Source organism: Pezoporus occidentalis, unplaced genomic scaffold (assembly GCF_034315485.1).
Source record: "Pezoporus occidentalis ecotype Australia unplaced genomic scaffold, CSIRO_AGI_Poc_V1 ctg198, whole genome shotgun sequence".
In the NCBI taxonomy this organism is placed as follows: domain Eukaryota; kingdom Metazoa; phylum Chordata; class Aves; order Psittaciformes; family Psittacidae; genus Pezoporus; species Pezoporus occidentalis.
In genome coordinates, this window is record NW_026913833.1 from 882,592 (window position 1) to 900,196 (window position 17,605).

Genomic DNA, 17,605 nt, shown 5'->3' on the forward strand with positions numbered 1-17,605 from the left:
CCACACTGTGCTTTGAAAGTAGGTACTGGGTGCTTCAGGGATAAAACCCCCCAGTAAACTCCCCACCTATTGCATAATTTGCAGGTGTAAATGGAACTAAACTCTGCAATTTCTCCCTCTGCACAGCCCAGCCTCTGCTGCAAATAATTGAGAGAATAAAAATGGATTGAATAATTTTATATATATATATATATATATATATAAAGCACACAGAAACTAAATCATAAACCCATTCCTGGTAGTATAGTTTAACTAGGAGCCAGTCTGTCCTTTTCCTTCACATACAAAAAGCAAACCCATCCTCATTTAAGGCTTCTCTGTGTGCTGTCACATTCCAGACTGCTGCTGACATTGGCAGTGTTATGGTGAGTGTGTGAATCAGCTGTTCTGGGAACTTCCACCTGTGTCAGCTCTGAATGCTGTAACTGAAATGTCTACAAGCTGAGTGCGTTTGTTCTGCTTTTCCAGCTTTACTTGTTGGCTGCAGTTACATTTTCCACAAGGTTATAACCATGGCAGCTCAGGGAGAACACAAAAGGTGCTCTGGAGTAGTAGTTGTGACGGTGTTGGGGGTGAGTAGAGGTTAGTGGTGGGCCTACACTGTAACAGTTCACTATAAAGCAATGTGACTTAAGTATTTCCACAAGTATGTAGAGCTTCTGTGAGGGTGTGACCCTCGTGGTGGCACACAAGAGCTCTGCCCACAGCGTGGCCTTTCCTTGGAGGAGCGTAGGCTGAGGGGCAGAGATGTGTATCAGGATGTGTAAATGGGGATCTTTGTCTCCAGAGGCTGTGAAAGCCAAAGCCCACAGTGTTCCCTCCACGTGTGATGGGGTGAGGGACCACCAGCCCTTGAGGCGGTCTGGAGGACATCTCCTTCGACCCAGGCAACATCTGAAACGGCAAATTAAGATGGAAGGAAGCAGAAGGGCTTCAGGTTCTCATGGGCTTGGTCTCGTGTTCAACACAAGGTGATGGTGAGATCCTTCCCCCCATATAAAAACATTAGTTTTGAGTGTATCTCTTTTCTTTGTCCTTGAGATGGCTTCAAGGGGTGATAAAGTGCGAGTCATACGATCCACCTTGTGTGGAACTGGAAATGGTTCTTAACAGCCCCAGCTGTTTCTGAAAGGCAGCAGCCTGGTACAGCAAAGGGGTCAAAGGAACAGTAACTGCTCAACTAGCACAGGCATGTAATGAGGAGCATTTGCAGTAGAATCTCAGTATAGAGCTTTCTGCTTCCCTAAAACATTATTAAACACCAAATTTCATGTTATTTAGTAACTGCCATGGTGTGAGGCACCACTGACTCATTAGCCATCACCTTTATTGGTCTTTTATTGTATGCATGTTGTCTTTTGTTCTTCCAAGACTAGACAGAAGGGATTGATTTAGATGAGTGTGTGGTTGGTTTCCAGATGCTTTTTAGATCAAAAGTATTCCTAGCTACAAAGGTTACACTCAGGTTATATAAACTAGATATATATAAGCTAGAGCTGGTTTGGGCTCACCTTCTACTATCCCTAAAGCCATTAGCTGGGGCATCTTGTGAGTACAACCACCACCAAACAGCGCAGGAAGGTAACAGCAGAAGGGAGTAACTGCCACAATTCCCTTCCAACAGTTACTAACAGCTTTTCCACTTGGATTGCACAGGTATTATGTAAACATTTTAAAGGCTGGAGCAGACAATCCTTGAGGTCCCTTCCACCCTGGTGTTCTATGATTTTTATTAACTGCCCAAAGCTCCAGTGTGGAAGTGTTCAACCACACTATAACACAGCATTCTGGTCCTTGGTATTTTAGTTGTAAAAATCAGCTCTTTGCAGCAGTAGAAAGGGTTATTCATATTTACATTGAACTATCTGGAAGAATAGCAAAAAATGGAATATAAAATAAAGAAAAATCATCCTACTCTTCCAATATGAGACAGGCTGCACCTAACACAGTGATCTGAGGTGCAGGGGCTGCAATAGGCTGGAGGGGTGGTTTTGAGGATAGTGGTTTGTAACAACTCTTCCCATACCTCATTGAATTCCAAAACCAAGGTAAAATCTTGACAAAAAAAATGAATGGTATTAGAGCCACGTGTTTGAACACTGGGGGCTTGAAAGTGACACCTTTCTATTGTGTGTCTTGAGTTGATGTTCTCCACTATGAGGGAGAGGCACTGGCACAGGGTGCCCAAAGAAGCTGTGGCTGCCCCATCCCTGGCAGTGTTCCAGGACAGGTTGGACACAGGGGCTTGGAGCAAGCTGCTCTAGTGGAAGGTGTCCCTGCCTGTGGCAGGGGTTGGAACTGGGTGAGCGTTAAGGTCCCTTCCAACACAAACCATTCTACGCTGTCAGAGGAGACAGGACCGTGGATGACATCTGTAACTGTGGCAGCCATAGAAATTGAAGTTGTTTGCCAACAACTTCAGTGTGCTCAGCACTTGGAATAATTTCTTGCACACTAGAGCTTTCTTCAAAAAATCCTCATTAGCAGAAGCCATAAATTTCCAGACAGGCTGTTGCAAAGCTGGATGCATTTATTTCAGTCACAGTTAACTGGCTTTTGTGGGGCTGGTGGCGTGATGACAGGAGCAGGGCAGGAAGCAGTCATTTCCCACAGAAGGCCTGGGATGCAAAGGTCATCTCTGACCAGAGTTTCTTCTTGCCTGGTTCTTGTAGGGAGGGTTAGAGGTGGGGGATTGGTTTATTTGCTGTAAAACCAAGGCAGCATAAATCTCTATTTGCCATAAGAACATACATTTTCCATGCAGCAGCCAAGCTAAATGAGCATTTTGCACTCCTGCTTGCATAAACCAACCAGGATGTATTATTTACATTGGGATCATCTGGTTGTGCACATTGTTCAGTTTAAATAGATGCCAGAAATTGTATCTAGATGTGCACCTGCCCATCACAGGGAGCAATCCCAAACTGGTATTTGCTGGGGAGATTGGTTTACACTCATTTCTTCTCTCCTTTTAAGTACAGCCACACAGATGTAGAACTTTGGGTTGCTGTGGAATGCATTTTTCACATAATGCCTGTGTGGAGAGGAGGAATGACTAAAATAAATAGCAATTAGGCAGCAGCAGCATCATTCATGTGATCTGCTCAGCATTACATGGCTGTCCTGCGGCCAGAACTGCGTAAGAAAGGACAGACAGAGGCACAGACAGCCTAAGGCAAAGCAGAGCAACAGATGGTCACTGCAGCCACATTTCAGATGTTGTAAGGAACCGCTGTCAGTTTATCTGTAGAAGAAGTTGAGAAGTAATTGCTGAAAGATCATTTAACTGCCACAACTGAATTCTTGTAAATAATAAGAAAACAAAGGGCTTTATAGTGATGGTTCCACTTACAAAAGGGGTAGAGAGAACCAGGAAGAGTAAATGTGTCTCTTTTTTGACCATAGGGTCCAGAATCTTCACTGACTAAACACTAGTCTTGGACATAAACTTATAGTGGGGATGAGTGCTTTCTGATCTAACTTCGACTTGAAACCTCGTAGTTGTCAGCATGGGTTTACTTCAGGCTAATAAGCCAGGGTAAGGCTTAAAGTGATTATTGTACCATAGAAAGGTCACTCTGTGGTCTCTGGGACTCTGAAATTCTGCTGAATGGAAAATGAGCTGCTAAACAGGCCACTAGTGCCGCTTGCCTGCAGGGCTTCCCACCCCTCCGTTATTCTGGTGTGGGAGCTGGTTTGGAAGGAGTAAAGAGGAGAAAGCATCTCTGGCATAAGCAGCTGGGAAGTGTAAGGGTGGCATTAGCTTGGGGACAAGCAGGGGTTTAAAGCTTTTTTGCTACTAGGTTACTTGTGATTCTAAGATAAAAGGGCTAAAGCCTTCATTGAGAAGCAAAATGCATGTATCTGAGCTCAGCCCTGCACTCACTCAGTTACATAGCTTGTAGATGCACTGTCTCATATTCCTCAATTACAGGAATTGGAATACATTAACTTTCCAGAGGAAAGATGTTCTCACACCACATGGGCAATTGATATAATCTGCAGATAATCTTTAACATCCCTTCCAACCCAGACCATTCTATGACTATTATATTCTCATCTCTCAAGACTTCTTTGTCCGGTGAGACTTTATGAAACAGATTGGACAGCAGTGACCCCAACATGCCTGAGCTGCATGAGCAGAGATGGATGGAATAGGGGTAGGAAATGCTCCTGAGGAAGTGGGGGGCTGGAAGTGGCAACCAGGTCATCACCATGGCATTTAAGAAGGGATAATCTCAAGTACACAAATTTTCTTGCTTTTGTTACATGTGTTACAGCTGAATTGCCATTCTTGAAAAGAGCCATGCCGTTAGAAACTGACAGTCTTGACAAGGTGAAATGATACTGGATGGTTTAGCATAGGACAGAGTTTCTACAGATTGAGTACCTCATTTTGCTTAACAAACCGGAAACAGGAAATACCACATGCAGAATAACAACTGTTTTCCCCCCAAGCTATTCCAGTCCTCACTGCAGGCCTATACACTGGGGCACCCTGCAAGTGTTGTAAAATGAAATACCTCAGCCCTTGCGATAACCTGACCTGTACATGGTGGCTGGAGAAGGCACAGAGTGGATTGAGGAACTACTCACCTCAGTCAAGGAGAGACTTCAGGAACGCGGAGCTACTGGTGGTCTGAACGCATCCTATGGAGAAGGAAAATCAGTTTTGGTAAATCATGGAATGGTTTGGGTCAGAAGGGACCTTAAAGCTCCTCCAGTTCCAACCCCTGCCACGGGCAGGGACACCTTCCACTAGAGCAGCTTGCTCCAAGCCCCTGTGTCCAACCTGGCCTTGAACACTGCCAGGGATGGGGCAGCCACAGCTTCTCTGGGCACCCTGTGCCAGTGCCTCAACACCCTCTTCTTCCTGAAGTCTGATCTAAATCTATCCTCCATCAGTTTAACACCATCCCCCCTTGTCCTATCACTACAGGCCCTTGCAAAACATTCCTTGGAAACAGAACAAAAATATAAAAACTAAACATAATAATGGTGTTATTATACAAGTTGTGAAAATCCCCCCACAAATAGACGTTAACAAAGTTACTGCAGTGTTCAACAGAACCCCTTTTACTTCATACAGTTACGGTGTCTCGGCAGTAATTTAGGAGGTTGTCTTAACAGACTACATTACCACCAATGATGACAAAGCAGTACAGAACATGTTACGAGTATTAGGAGCTGCTCCTTCTTTTTTGCTATTAATAATAAAAGAGTAAGTCTGTAAGGATATGAGCAGATTCAGTCAAGTACTATGTGAGGAACAACCATCTCCTGTGTCCTGAGAGAGGACAGCAAAACAAGAGGGAACAGCACCTGAGTCCTGTGCTCAATGAGGGCAGGGCCAGGGTGAAGGGCTGAGCAGATGGCTGGAAGAAGTAGAGGAAAAGTGTGCAAGGGCAGAAAGGAATTCAGGGAATGAGAACACAGGGAAAGGCTCTGGGAGCAGGTGTGCCTGAGAGCCAAGATTTCCCCCCCCCAGATTACTGCAGCAGAGGATCAGCTCTGGTCCCTGTACCCTGAGTGCCTGCTGATGGGTCATGCTGCACTTGGATTCCACCAGCACCAAAGGGTGAAGAGAGAATTCAGAATTACTGGTTTTATATTAAACATACCAAGACCAACAAACGGATATTTACAGTGGTTTATAGCTAAGATGACTACTGTGAGGAAAGGGGCCGCATGTAAACTTAGATGGAGAGAAGCATCAAAGCCATAGGGTCAGTGGGAAGGCTCTCCTCATCTAGCAGGCAGTGACTCCTTAGGTGTCACATACAGCATGTGGCACAGACCTGCCTGTGGATCTGACATGAGCTGGAGCTGACCAAGCCAGAAATCCTGTCCTATCCTGAGTCTGAAGTTACTCCAGATAAAGGCATCCCATTCAACTTAGCCTCAAGCACAGCTCCTCAGCATCACACCTAATAAACACCGTTTGTTTACACAGATACCACTACTGCTTACAATAGGAAACTGTCCAGTAACACAAAAAGATTTAATTACAAGATGGTACAAATCCTGAATGCAAGTCCCTAATTGAATCTTTCCAAACCTGATTTGCACTGATTGCACCATTCAGGCTATGCTGTACTTACAGAACCCGTGCCCATGCCAAGATCTGCATCTCACTCCAAGAAACCCTCTTAAAAAATGTAAGCTGCCCAGATTCGTATCAAACACCATTAACTTGTCCCTCTTTCCACACATATACCATGACAACACCTTGTGACCAAAGCCTTAGTTATATAATATTTATACAGATGTCATTGAGATTTAGCTATTCAAGGAATCAGATAGATATTATGATTTATTACTCATGTGCTCCAATAACTTACAGTGCTTGTTGTAGCAGTTTCAGGGTTTTATATATATATTTCTGGGGGGTGTGTGAACCTAGTGAGTTGCTCTTAACCCCAACAGAACAGACATCCCCTAGCAACAACCCTTATCTCTCTTAGTATTTTATATAGGTGACATAGTTTAGTGGTGGCCTTGGCAGTGCTGGGGAATGGTTGGACTTAATCTTCAAGGTCTTTTCCAACCTAGTTGATTCTATGATTCTATGTAGAACTCCTAAGGAAGTTAAACTACATAGAATATTAGAATGGTTTGTGTTGGAAAGGGCCTTAAGATCATCCCGTTCCAACACCAGAAAAACCCAAAGAGAACATTATCAAAACTTTAGTATGAAACCCTCTTGTGCCCAGGGCATTTAGGAAGGGCAGGGTCTGTAGAGGTGACCAGAAGGACATTGGCTCAAGCACTAAGTGGATGCTGGCCCAGTTCATGCTCCTTCATCAGCTCAAGCACTTTGGGGGTGCGAATGGCAAGGCAGGAACCTCAGCCCTGCCCCTTGGCATGGTGTCTCCTGTCCCTGGCCCACAAAAGCATTAGAATCATAGAATCACAGAATAGTTTGGGTTGGAAAGGACCTTAAGATCATCCAGTTCCAACCCCCCTGCCACGGGCAGGGACACCTCACACTAAACCAGGTCACCCAAGGCTCTGTCCAACCTGGCCTTAGAAGGGCAAAATCTTCCCAAGTTTCTTTCCCCTGCTATTCCCAGCACCGTTCTTCCCCAAGTTTGACTGCTCTGAAACATTTACAGATCTGAAAAGCAGAGAGGAAAAAAATGTCCACCTGTCAGGTGATATAAAACCAATCTTCTCCTAAATGTGCCAGAATAATTTTTCTCCACCTCAACCACACTTAAAACCTTCAGTCTATTCATTACTGTCGTTTTATAGTATTTTTATTTAATAAAACCTATTAAGACTACCATACAAATCTCTTTACTTATGCTTTTATCTTTTAACTGATCAATTTTTATATTGCTGACATCCCTTCTTCACCATTTGCTCATTTAAAAATTCATAGTATATGAGCTATGTCTCGGGAGAAAACGTCTATAAAATTTGTTACAGCTGGCAAATGTGTATGAGTCAGGGGGAGCACATGACTAAATGCTTCACAGCAAATAAAATTTGTTTCTGTAGTAAGCAGAACTGTTTAAATGTTATTTATTTTTATGTTTCAAAGAAAATATATTGTGAAGTGCTGCATTGATTTAATACGCACCAATGTCTGTGTACACGCTGTACGAGGGGAATTTATGAAACCTTTGCACAACTCCTTTAATTGAATTTTCCAAATCTCTCACCACACACAAATAATCAATATCTTCTGCAGAGAAAACCAGTCAGAATTATTACAGTCTTTCTTTTCCATTTTGTTGTCATCAGCACATACGGAGCACCTGGATATTTGTAATGTCTGGGTAGCGAGTTATTTACACCTCTTAAACATATAATTGCTACTAAGTGAGCCCAAACTAATGTTTCTTTTCTATTTTAAATAATTATATTCATGGGAGAAAGCAGTATTTATTCTCATGGAGGAGCTGCTACATGGAGCTGTTGAAAGAACTACAGTCCCTTTTAATTTTTCATTACGCTTAATACTAACACTCTAAATCCACTAGAATTAAAAATTAACAGTTATTGTGTCCATAAAAAGGTACGTAGGAAAAGAGAGAATAAACACAAGTGTGGAATTCATGAATAAATGGGGCTGACACCCAAATACAAAATGCAGGTTGACAGTTCTCTATGTACATATGTCTGAGGCCTATAGTCGTATCTCTCATGTGCATTTCTGTATCTGCCACAGAAGTTAATAGCTTAATATTTCATCTACATAGCAGAGGATGTTAAATCATTGGAGAGGTTTGTAATTTGCCCCCTTCCCTCCATCCAAAGAGCTCATCATGCCAATGACCTCAGGGCCAGGTACTTCTCCAATCTCAGGTTGTATTTTAAAATACAAGCTGTGGGTACGATCTGACAGACCCACATCTGTTTGTTTGAGGTCACACAGAAACCTGTCCACCAGCTCCTTCACCTCTTGGTAAACGAGGTTACTCACTTGTCCTAGGAAAACCACCAGCATTGCAAATTCTGGGCACCAGAACGTGCTTTTGTTACCTCTTCTAGACTGTAAAGGACTTTGCATGGTTACAAACTAGACCTGCTTGCACAGAATGAGAGATGTACAGTCAGATTTAGCCTGAGCAACGACAGCTTTTAGCCCACACAATATGAATTAGAACATGACACCAGAACACACTCCTCCTCTGGGTGCTCTCGGGGCAATCTCACAGTTAGTTTTGCTTGCAAATGCAGGAGGGCAGAGCGGTTTCCCTGGGTCTCTGCACGGGGACATTCAAAGGTGCACCATGTCCATGTGCGCACACACACACTCGGCAGACTCTTAATTCAGTTTTGCTGAATGCAGTCCCATTTACAAGTGTTCACACTGAGGTATAACTTAAAAATGTAACTGTCATTAATTTTTTTCCCATGTCTAATGGCAGAAAAGCCTTATGAGCAGAAATACAGACACATCTTCCACCCAAGAGAGCCAGAACTAGGCCAGATTCCCCCCAGCATCACATAAACCAAGTTATGATTTCTTGAAGCAGTCTTACTGATGGCATAAGGCAATTTCTGCCTCACTTCAACAGCCTCTCTGGTGAGGCCAAGGGGGCAGCTCATATCTTGGTGGGATGCAGGACTCAAGCAAAAGAGTACTGATGACCCCATCTCTCTTCCAAACACGGTGTAGGGACATTAACTCCGAGCAGATGTTTCTGATGTGGGACAAAACATCAAGCCTGACCTTTAGCATTAAGAATTGAAGTAAACCTATAATTTGAAAACACAAACTCTAAATCTCCATCTAATAATAATGTATTTGGGAAAAAAGAAGTCCTTCAGCATCATCTTTGTTGCTTTTAGAGATGATGTACACCACAAAGAAAGCTGCTAGAGAGACCTTGTCAAATTTTGCTGGAAAGAAGCCTAGGATTTAACTGAAAGGACCTTGGTAGAAGGAAGGAACTGTTGTGTCAGCATTAGCAGCTTTTCCCAAACAGATTAAAAACGTGGAAGAACTGAACCTCAGATGAACCTCTATCACAAATGCCTGGAAGTGGGGCTTGCATAAACAAGAGCATGAGGTTCATCTGTAGTCAGCTCAGGTACTGGTTCTTAAGAAAGGGGCCTACAGATCTGTTTGGTAAAGAGGCCTTTCCCAAACCCTAGGTCTGACTTCAGTATCCACCTCATCACTTCCCTAAAAAGTGAGTATTTGCCATAAGCAAAGACAGTCCTGATACTTGTTCTATTTGCTCTCAAGGAATGGAAACTCTGGAAAGAAACTCAGTTTCTGAATAAATTTACCTGTGAATTCATTCAGTTCACTTAATATATTTCTGCTTAGCCAGTTCACAAGACCAGAAAGGGCACAATGACATTCCTTCCCTGCAAGGAAATACAAAGTTGGGCTGAAAAACAGCCAGAAAACTCCACAGATATGCTCCTGAAAATGTACATCTGAGGTCTAATGTATTTCCCTTTTCCACAGAAGATCCCAAAGGAGGATAAGGAAAGATGGGTGGGAGACAGACCCCTGAGTATATGTAAAGGTCAGCAAATCTATTCTACTTGGTATGAGATTGATGTAGAAATATGTTGTAAACTTGATTCACCCTCACTCACAGCAAGCCACCAGCAGTCCAGGCCCAAGCTATTCAGTTGCTTGTACACAAGCATCCAGTGCAAAGTCCAAACTCAAACTGACAAGAATAGGAATAAATAGTGGGATATTGCAATAAAAGTCTTACTATTTTATCTGTTTTGAGAAGGAACTCTGCTTATTAAGGAGAAGTCCATATTTTACAGTGTTTCTGAAATGGGAGTTAATGTTTTGCCATATATACACAGTTTGGACTGGTGAGTGGGAACTCAGTATTACTTAGTCCCTGATCTCTCCAGTTTGGCTTTCATTAAGAATTTCAAGTGGCATTCAATAGAAAAACATCAAGTTAACCCTGATCTAGTGTCTTGGAAAGCCACCACTATTGCTGCAAAGAGTGCAAGCTTCAGTCACTCATATTAAAAACAATATGAAAGTTAGAAATGTTTAGAACTAACCTTAATAGGGGTGATCGTATCTGGCCCTGGGCTTGGCAGGATGAACAACATGAAAAGAAAGTATTTACTATTTCATTACAAGACATAGCCTGAAAGTAGTTTTCCTTGACACTGCAACTATTTGATCTCCTGTAACACTCTCTTGTTGTTCTTTACTTGGACAGCAGACAGAGGCATGGACATGATTAATGTCAGTGTTTCTGGTAAGCAAAGCATTAGTATGATTTTTAAGAACCAGCTTTCCTGTTTAGAATGTTATTTTGACTCCTTGAGATTCTGAACCCATTAAATTTTCCTTTAAAATATGCATATCACAACCTACACATTTCTTCTCAAGAGGCACAAAGCATGGTTTGGACTGTAACATACCAACCAGATTTCATCTCTTGGCAGTCGCTTTGCAGTTTGCTTACATTCTATTCAAAAACATTTTGTTTACTGTAAATGCTAGTCATGGACAGACAAAGATGCCATTTGTTATGCTGGCCACACAAAATGATATATTGAGTTCTATATAATGGTGCCCATTGAGCAAGGAATGTTTTGTATTAAGTTGTTTTAAGTAGAGGTTGTTTTATGTAAAGTAAATAAATTTCGTGCCTCACCATGTGATGATAATGTGACATTCCATCTGTATCAAGCCACTGAACAGTCATAAGTTTTAAGTCTTGGGCATAACTAATTAAAAATAATTATGGAAAACCACATCCAAAACTAAAAGGCAAAGTAAAACATCTCCAAGTGCTCTTCTTGTACTACACGCTTCTTTGCCTCAACTACTATTGCATTTGCAAGACTGCAAAAGCAAATTTATGCTTTACTAAAGCAAAATTGACATAGAAACTTCATCAAAATTGGTCAACTTAAACTCGTAATTCTATTTTCCAGCTCAGTTTCACAAAATATCTCATTTCTCATCTAACAAGGCTGGAAGCGTGTTTAGCACTGGGAGCAAAGATAGAACTATAAATGTATACCCTGGTGGCCATTCAAAAGCACTGCACAAAGCAAGCAATGACTGTTCACATCTGCATTGGCTCACAGCATCCACCATTATAACTTCCTGGTAATCTGGAGCTGAGGATACTTCATTTTGATCAGTTTTCTTTCCCTTAAGAGAATTCTCCAGAGCAGAATGAATGTAGGCACATGGAAGAGCAGATACAACCAAAATCGAAGGGGCTGCCTGTGACATAGAATCAAAGAATCATAGAATAGTTAGGGTTGGAAAGGACCTGAAGATCACGCAGTTCCAATCTCCCTGCCATGGGCAGGGACACCTCACACTAAACCATGCCACCCAAGGCTCTGTCCAGCCTGGCCTTGAACACTGGCAGGGATGGAGCATTCACAACTTCCCTGGGCAACCCATTCCAGTGCCTCACCACCCTCACAGTAAAGAATTTCCTCCTTATATCCAATCTGAACTTCCCCTGTTTAACTTTGAACCCATTATCCCTTGTCCTGTCACTACAGTCCCTAATGAAGAGTCCCTCCCCAGCATCCCTATAGGCCCCCTTCAGATACTGGAAGGCTGCTATGAGGTCTCCACACAGCCTTCTCTTCTCCAGGCTGAACAGCCCCAACTTCCTCAGCCTGTCTCCATACAGGAGGTGCTCCAGCCCCTGAGCATCCTCATGGCCTCCTCTGGACTTGTTCCAACAGTTCCATGTCCTTTTTATGTTGAGGACACCAGAACTGCACACAATGCTCCAGGTAAGGTCTCACGAGAGCAGAGTAAAGGGGCAGGATCACCTCCTTCAACCTGCTGGTCACGCTCCTTTGGATGCAGCCCAGGATACGGTTGGTTTCTGGGCTGCAAGCGCACACTGAAGCCAGCTCATGTTCAGTTTCTCAGCAACCAGTACCCCCAAAGTCTTCCCCGCAGGGCTGCTCTGAATCTCTTCTCTGCCCAACCTGTAGCTGTGCCTGGGATTGCTCCGACCCAGGTGTAGGACCTTGCACTTGGCATGGTTAAACTTCATGAGGTTGGCATTAGCCCACCTCACAAGCGTGTCAAGGTCCCTCTGGATGGCATCCCTTCCCTCCAGTGTATCAACTGAACCACATAACTTAGTGTCGTCAGCAAAACAGTGCTGTTGCTTGGGGCAGCTGACAAATAGAGCAGCAGAGATGCCATCAATTATTTTAATTCTGGTTTTGCTCTATGTGAAGACACGTGAAGATAACAGAAATATCAGAGTATCAGTGGTGACTGTTGATTTTACTGGGAAACATAAATCCCCCCGCCACATTTCCTGCTAGACAAGGCACTATAGTGACTACATGAGCCATACTCTATGACATGCCACCAACTTCAAATGTTTTCACAGCACTAGTTATGAAGAAACCAAACAGCTAGGATTTCACAGTCCCCTGAAGCGTGCTAAATACCTCACAATACATATAAGGTGAAAAAGTTTCTGCTGCAAAGGCTGTTTGCTACCTGGTTTGTACACTAAAAATGCAAGGGGAGGGAGGAGAATGAGGAATAACAAGGATAACTGTTATATATGAAAGATATGTAAGCTCTCTAGGACCTGACTGCACATATTTCTAGACCATGCCTCAAGTATAACACCATTAATGATTTCTTCTCCTTGCACAGTTTCATAGAGAAGTACCCAATCCAAAGAAAATAGCAGAAAAGAGGAAATTTACATTTGAGTAATTCCAAAGTTTTCAGAGGAAACACATTTGATGATCATCATTTTCACATATGAAAGGTTACCCAACTGCAAGTGGAAAGAACTAATCACCTAACAGGAATCACCAAAACCTGTTACATAGGAGTTATTCAGTTTCTTACTTTGGGCGAGAAGTTTTCCATGGTCTCTTTTCAGCAGCTGCAGTTCTTCTGCTTGACTCACTAGTGAAGAAAGAAATCTGCAATCAGTAAACGTTGCCACAGAGATTTCAAAGAAAATATCTATGCTGCCTTTTTCACATTTTCAAAGCGCACAAGAAATCTGGAGAGCAGCTTTGGACAAGGGCCTGTAGGGACAGGCCAAGGGGAATGGCTTTAACCTGCCAGAGGGGAGACTGAGATGAGCTCTTAGGCAGAAGCTCTTCCCTGTGAGGGTGCTGAGGCGCTGGCACAGGGTGCCCAGAGAAGCTGTGGCTGCCCCATCCCTGGCAGTGTTCAGGGCCAGGTTGGACACAGGGGCTTGGAGCAAGCTGCTCCAGCGGAAGGTGTCCCTGCTCTTGGCAGGGGTTAGAACTGGATGAGCTTTAAGCACCCTTCCAACACAAGCAATTCCGGGATTCTGATTTGGATTTTCCTTCAGGTGATGATTAAAAAAAAACACCCCAGTGTAATTGTAATCAAAAAATTAACAAAACCATTTCAAAATCAACATCATTTTGAGGAGTTGTGCTTTGTTTGTTCCCATTTCTGTCTTCTAGCACTGACACGGTGCATTGTTCCTAATTCAGAGGTGGGAGGAAAGGATGATTCTTTCCCATTTGGAAGGCAATAAGAAGCTAACAGCAAGTGTCAACAACAGGCCTGGCAGCTCATTTGGGAAGTCACTGCCCTATCCCTGGTGTAGGGTAGTAATGTAAACACAGACTATATTCAGAAAACTTCATTTTGTATAAGAAAGCATCTGGATAAGCGCATTACAGTGGCAACAGTACAGTGTATAGACATGCAAAATGCAAACGGAATGAGCATGGGAATAGGAGTCAGGAAAGAAATGGTAATTTAAACAACAGTAGTTGCTGGAATTGTGTGGTGCATAAATTCCACTGTTGGGGTCCATTCAGCTAATGAATTGGAAGGGTTACAGGGCTCTTTGCTAAGAGAAATTCTCTAGCACTGGGGCCTTTATTGTCCACCTCTTTCCAGCTGCAAACAAAGTAACAGTCGCAGTCACTCCAGGTTTTGATTTCCTATAGCTAGTTCAGTGTTTTTACACTCTGCAGGCAACAAAGCAACCAGAGAGGTTGTAGAATAATGTAAACCAACAAAACATCCTGTTTGCTGCAGGTTAGGAAGCTGTTTCATCATCTCTGCATGCTTATCCAAAGCCTGGACACAGGGAATACATGTATGGTTATGTTATTCATACTCCCTGTTCACCTGGAAACTAGATAATCAGAGGTGGGTATGAAAAGTCTACAAGAACAGTATTACATACACAGACTTTTGAGAAGTAGTGGTAGGTGAATGCAGTTTTAGAGACACACCTGTCCCACAAACATGTATTGGGAACAGATAAAGGTGCTGCTATTGTGAAAACAAATGAACAACCTGTGCTGAGGCATAAATTGCCCAGAGAAGCTGTGGCTGCCCCATCCCTGGCAGTGCTCAAGGCCAGGCTGGACACAGGGGCTTGGAGCAAGCTGCTCTAGTGGAAGGGGTCCCTGCCCATGGCAGGGGGTGGAACTGAATGAGCTTTAAGGTCCTTTCCAACTTAAACCATTCTAGGATTCTATGATAAATACTGGAGCTCCTTGGGTGTCTACAGCTACATTTCACCACTTTTAAAGGAATTACCTGGTAAGGGAGATCTTTAATTTTTCTCCCTGAAGGCCAATACCTATTTTTCCTGCAACTATCCACAGTGCAATGTTTTGCCATCGGAGTACTTCCCTATCACATATTTCCCATGTAGCTGCAGAGGCAGCTGGGAAGAGAAGCATGAATGCACTTTTTGCTGCTGAGGATTACATGTTCCAAGAATCTCTGACTTGGAGTAAGGATAGTTTCCTAAACGTGGACACATATAAATGAAAATCTTTGCTTTCTCTGGGTTTCTTTGGAAAAGTAACAGATGTGCCATCTGTAAAGTGCCTTCATCCCAACACAATAAGCATCTGGTATGTCCATCATTTAAAGACACATGAATAACAATTTTTAAAGCCTGGAAACCTATATTCAGCATAATCCTCCTAACAGGAAAACAAACAAAACAACTTCCTTGCAGAAGGAGCAGAAAGGCAATGCAATCAAAGTGCAAACGTTTAGCCTAATCACGAGCTAACTACCCACTAAGTATCTAACTATTTACATTAGAAAAGGTGTTGCTCTTGCAAGTTTTCCCTCCCCACCTGTGACTGGGAGGTAGAAAAGTGGAATGCTGGGGTAGCCTTTCTTTTACATCCCTGGTTGTATGCACAAGGAGGTGCTTTTGTCCCAACTAAAAGACTAAGGGCAGAGGCTTGGGGTATAACACTCCATTATAACACAGAGTGGGGTATGACTCTAGCAGAGATCACAGATAAACTGTTATAAAGGGGATAAACGTTATTGAACATCCTCCTTACTTAGCTCTTGGGTTTTCCGCACTTCATCCCTCAAGTTGCCAGATGAGACTGAGACACCAACATTTTCAAGCTCTCTACTGCCCTCTAAAGCCTGGAAAGAAAGAACCAAAGGCATTGTTACATCTCAATCCCAAAGTGTTTCTTTATAGAGGTCTACAGTCTATTAAAAACATCGGAAAGAAGGAACTTTTGAATTGTTTTCATAAGCTCTAAGTGATGCTCGAGGCTCCAACTCACAGCGAGCTAAGGGGACTTAAATTTTCAGGACATAGGAACAAACCCTGCTTCTGAAAATGGCATTCAGGTGCCTTGGAAAGTGTTGCTTAAAAATCTCCTGTTATTTACGCTTCATCTGTAAGTCTTCAGCTGTCTAAACAGATTAGCACTTGATCCCCAGAAAAGCAATCTTGGCACATGGACAAGCTATAATATGTCAGTAAAATGGAAATCTACAGGCATTTAAGATACTTGAACACACTCCTCAGCACTGTGGCAGACCTAAGAACATACAACTATGTTTTCATGAGAAATAGAGGGTTTTTTTTTTTAATAGTTTTCCAAATAAACTTTTAAATTCAAATATTTTAAATTAGAACCAAGCTTTTTTTTTTGTAAGTAAAACACTCTCAGGCCATGTATGCAAGCAAAATAAATCAATACAGTTCTTTGAATACACCGAATAATTTCACAGGTAACAATATACAGCAACGAACCGTGTCCTAAATTTATTCAGGAAACAAAATGTGAATAAAGCAGGAAAGTGATTTGCATTTTAGCATGCATTAAATAGAGTACTCCATGATGATGCATTAGTGGTAAATTAAATAGTACAATCACTTCAACACAAAGGGGTATTTAATCTTCATGAACAAAAATCTATGCAGTAATAAGTCATATTTCTGACTTCAAGTTAGAAATAACAGTTGATAACTGCTTCATATGCTTTTATTCATGGACAAAATGAGCAGTGATAAAAATGGTGCACTTGGAAAACTACTAGTTTAAAAAAATAATCTACTAAATTCTGGGTGGGTTTTTTTTTGCACTTTCTGGATTTCCAAGTCAAACTTCCCAGCTTTAAAGTATTGTGTTTGATTCCTTAGTCATTAAAACTCAAATGTTGCCCATAGGATTTTCATTTTTATTTCAAATCCTATATTAAAAGTAGATTCAAGAAGTAAATCAGTGTAAAGCAGACCTGGAGGCTTGTCAGATTTCCTCTTATTTTCAGGATTCTGTCCAGGGAACTTTTCACTTTGCACTGCAACTCCATGAACCTGCATCAAAAGGTAAAAATCAAACCATTTCCACTAGTCACATCCCCACTTGCTGCTGAAAATCAGTGTTTACAATGTTGCCTTGAGTTTCTTCACATTGTAATGAGGATGGATATAGATAAGCTGTGAACAGATGGGCTGTACAACCTGACTGTGTCATAGAACACCAAATATAACTTGCCTTTGGGTAGGATTTATACACAGACTGCCAAATATATATATAATTTTAAGGACAGGAGCTCAGGTTCAGCAGTATTAGAGGATTTTCTGAGGATTGTGCCAGAAGACAATGGTAAAAGAAGGAATTGAACTCATTTGTTCCTAAGAACAGGAATTCAGTGAATAGGATGTGCTCCCCAAAGCCATGGTTAATGCCATACAACACTGCTTGTAGCTGTAGGAAACACAGGAAGTTAAAACTGAGCCCAACAGAGACAACATTCCCCATTTCCTGGGGTAATGGTTGGACTTGACGGTCTTAAAGGTCTTTTCCAACCTAGTTGATTCTACGACTCTAACACTGCATGATGTAATTTGTTCAGCTTTTTCCTACTGCC

General features: G+C 42.3%; 1 protein-coding gene across 1 annotated transcript in view; it reads right to left on the minus strand.

Annotated features, from left to right (window-relative positions):
* Window positions 1-2,510: 2,510 nt before the first annotated feature.
* The window catches only part of ITGB3BP (integrin subunit beta 3 binding protein), a 34,160-nt gene continuing 19,065 nt past the window's right edge, over window positions 2,511-17,605 (minus strand). The window contains exons 5-10 of the mRNA XM_062617585.1: window positions 16,970-17,048; window positions 15,772-15,862; window positions 13,310-13,369; window positions 9,748-9,828; window positions 4,597-4,650; window positions 2,511-3,244 (exon numbers count right to left, since the gene is read on the minus strand). Coding sequence (XP_062473569.1) covers window positions 4,598-4,650; window positions 9,748-9,828; window positions 13,310-13,369; window positions 15,772-15,862; window positions 16,970-17,048 — 364 coding nt within the window. The 3' untranslated portion in view covers window positions 2,511-3,244; window position 4,597. The remainder of the gene's footprint in view (window positions 3,245-4,596; window positions 4,651-9,747; window positions 9,829-13,309; window positions 13,370-15,771; window positions 15,863-16,969; window positions 17,049-17,605) is intronic.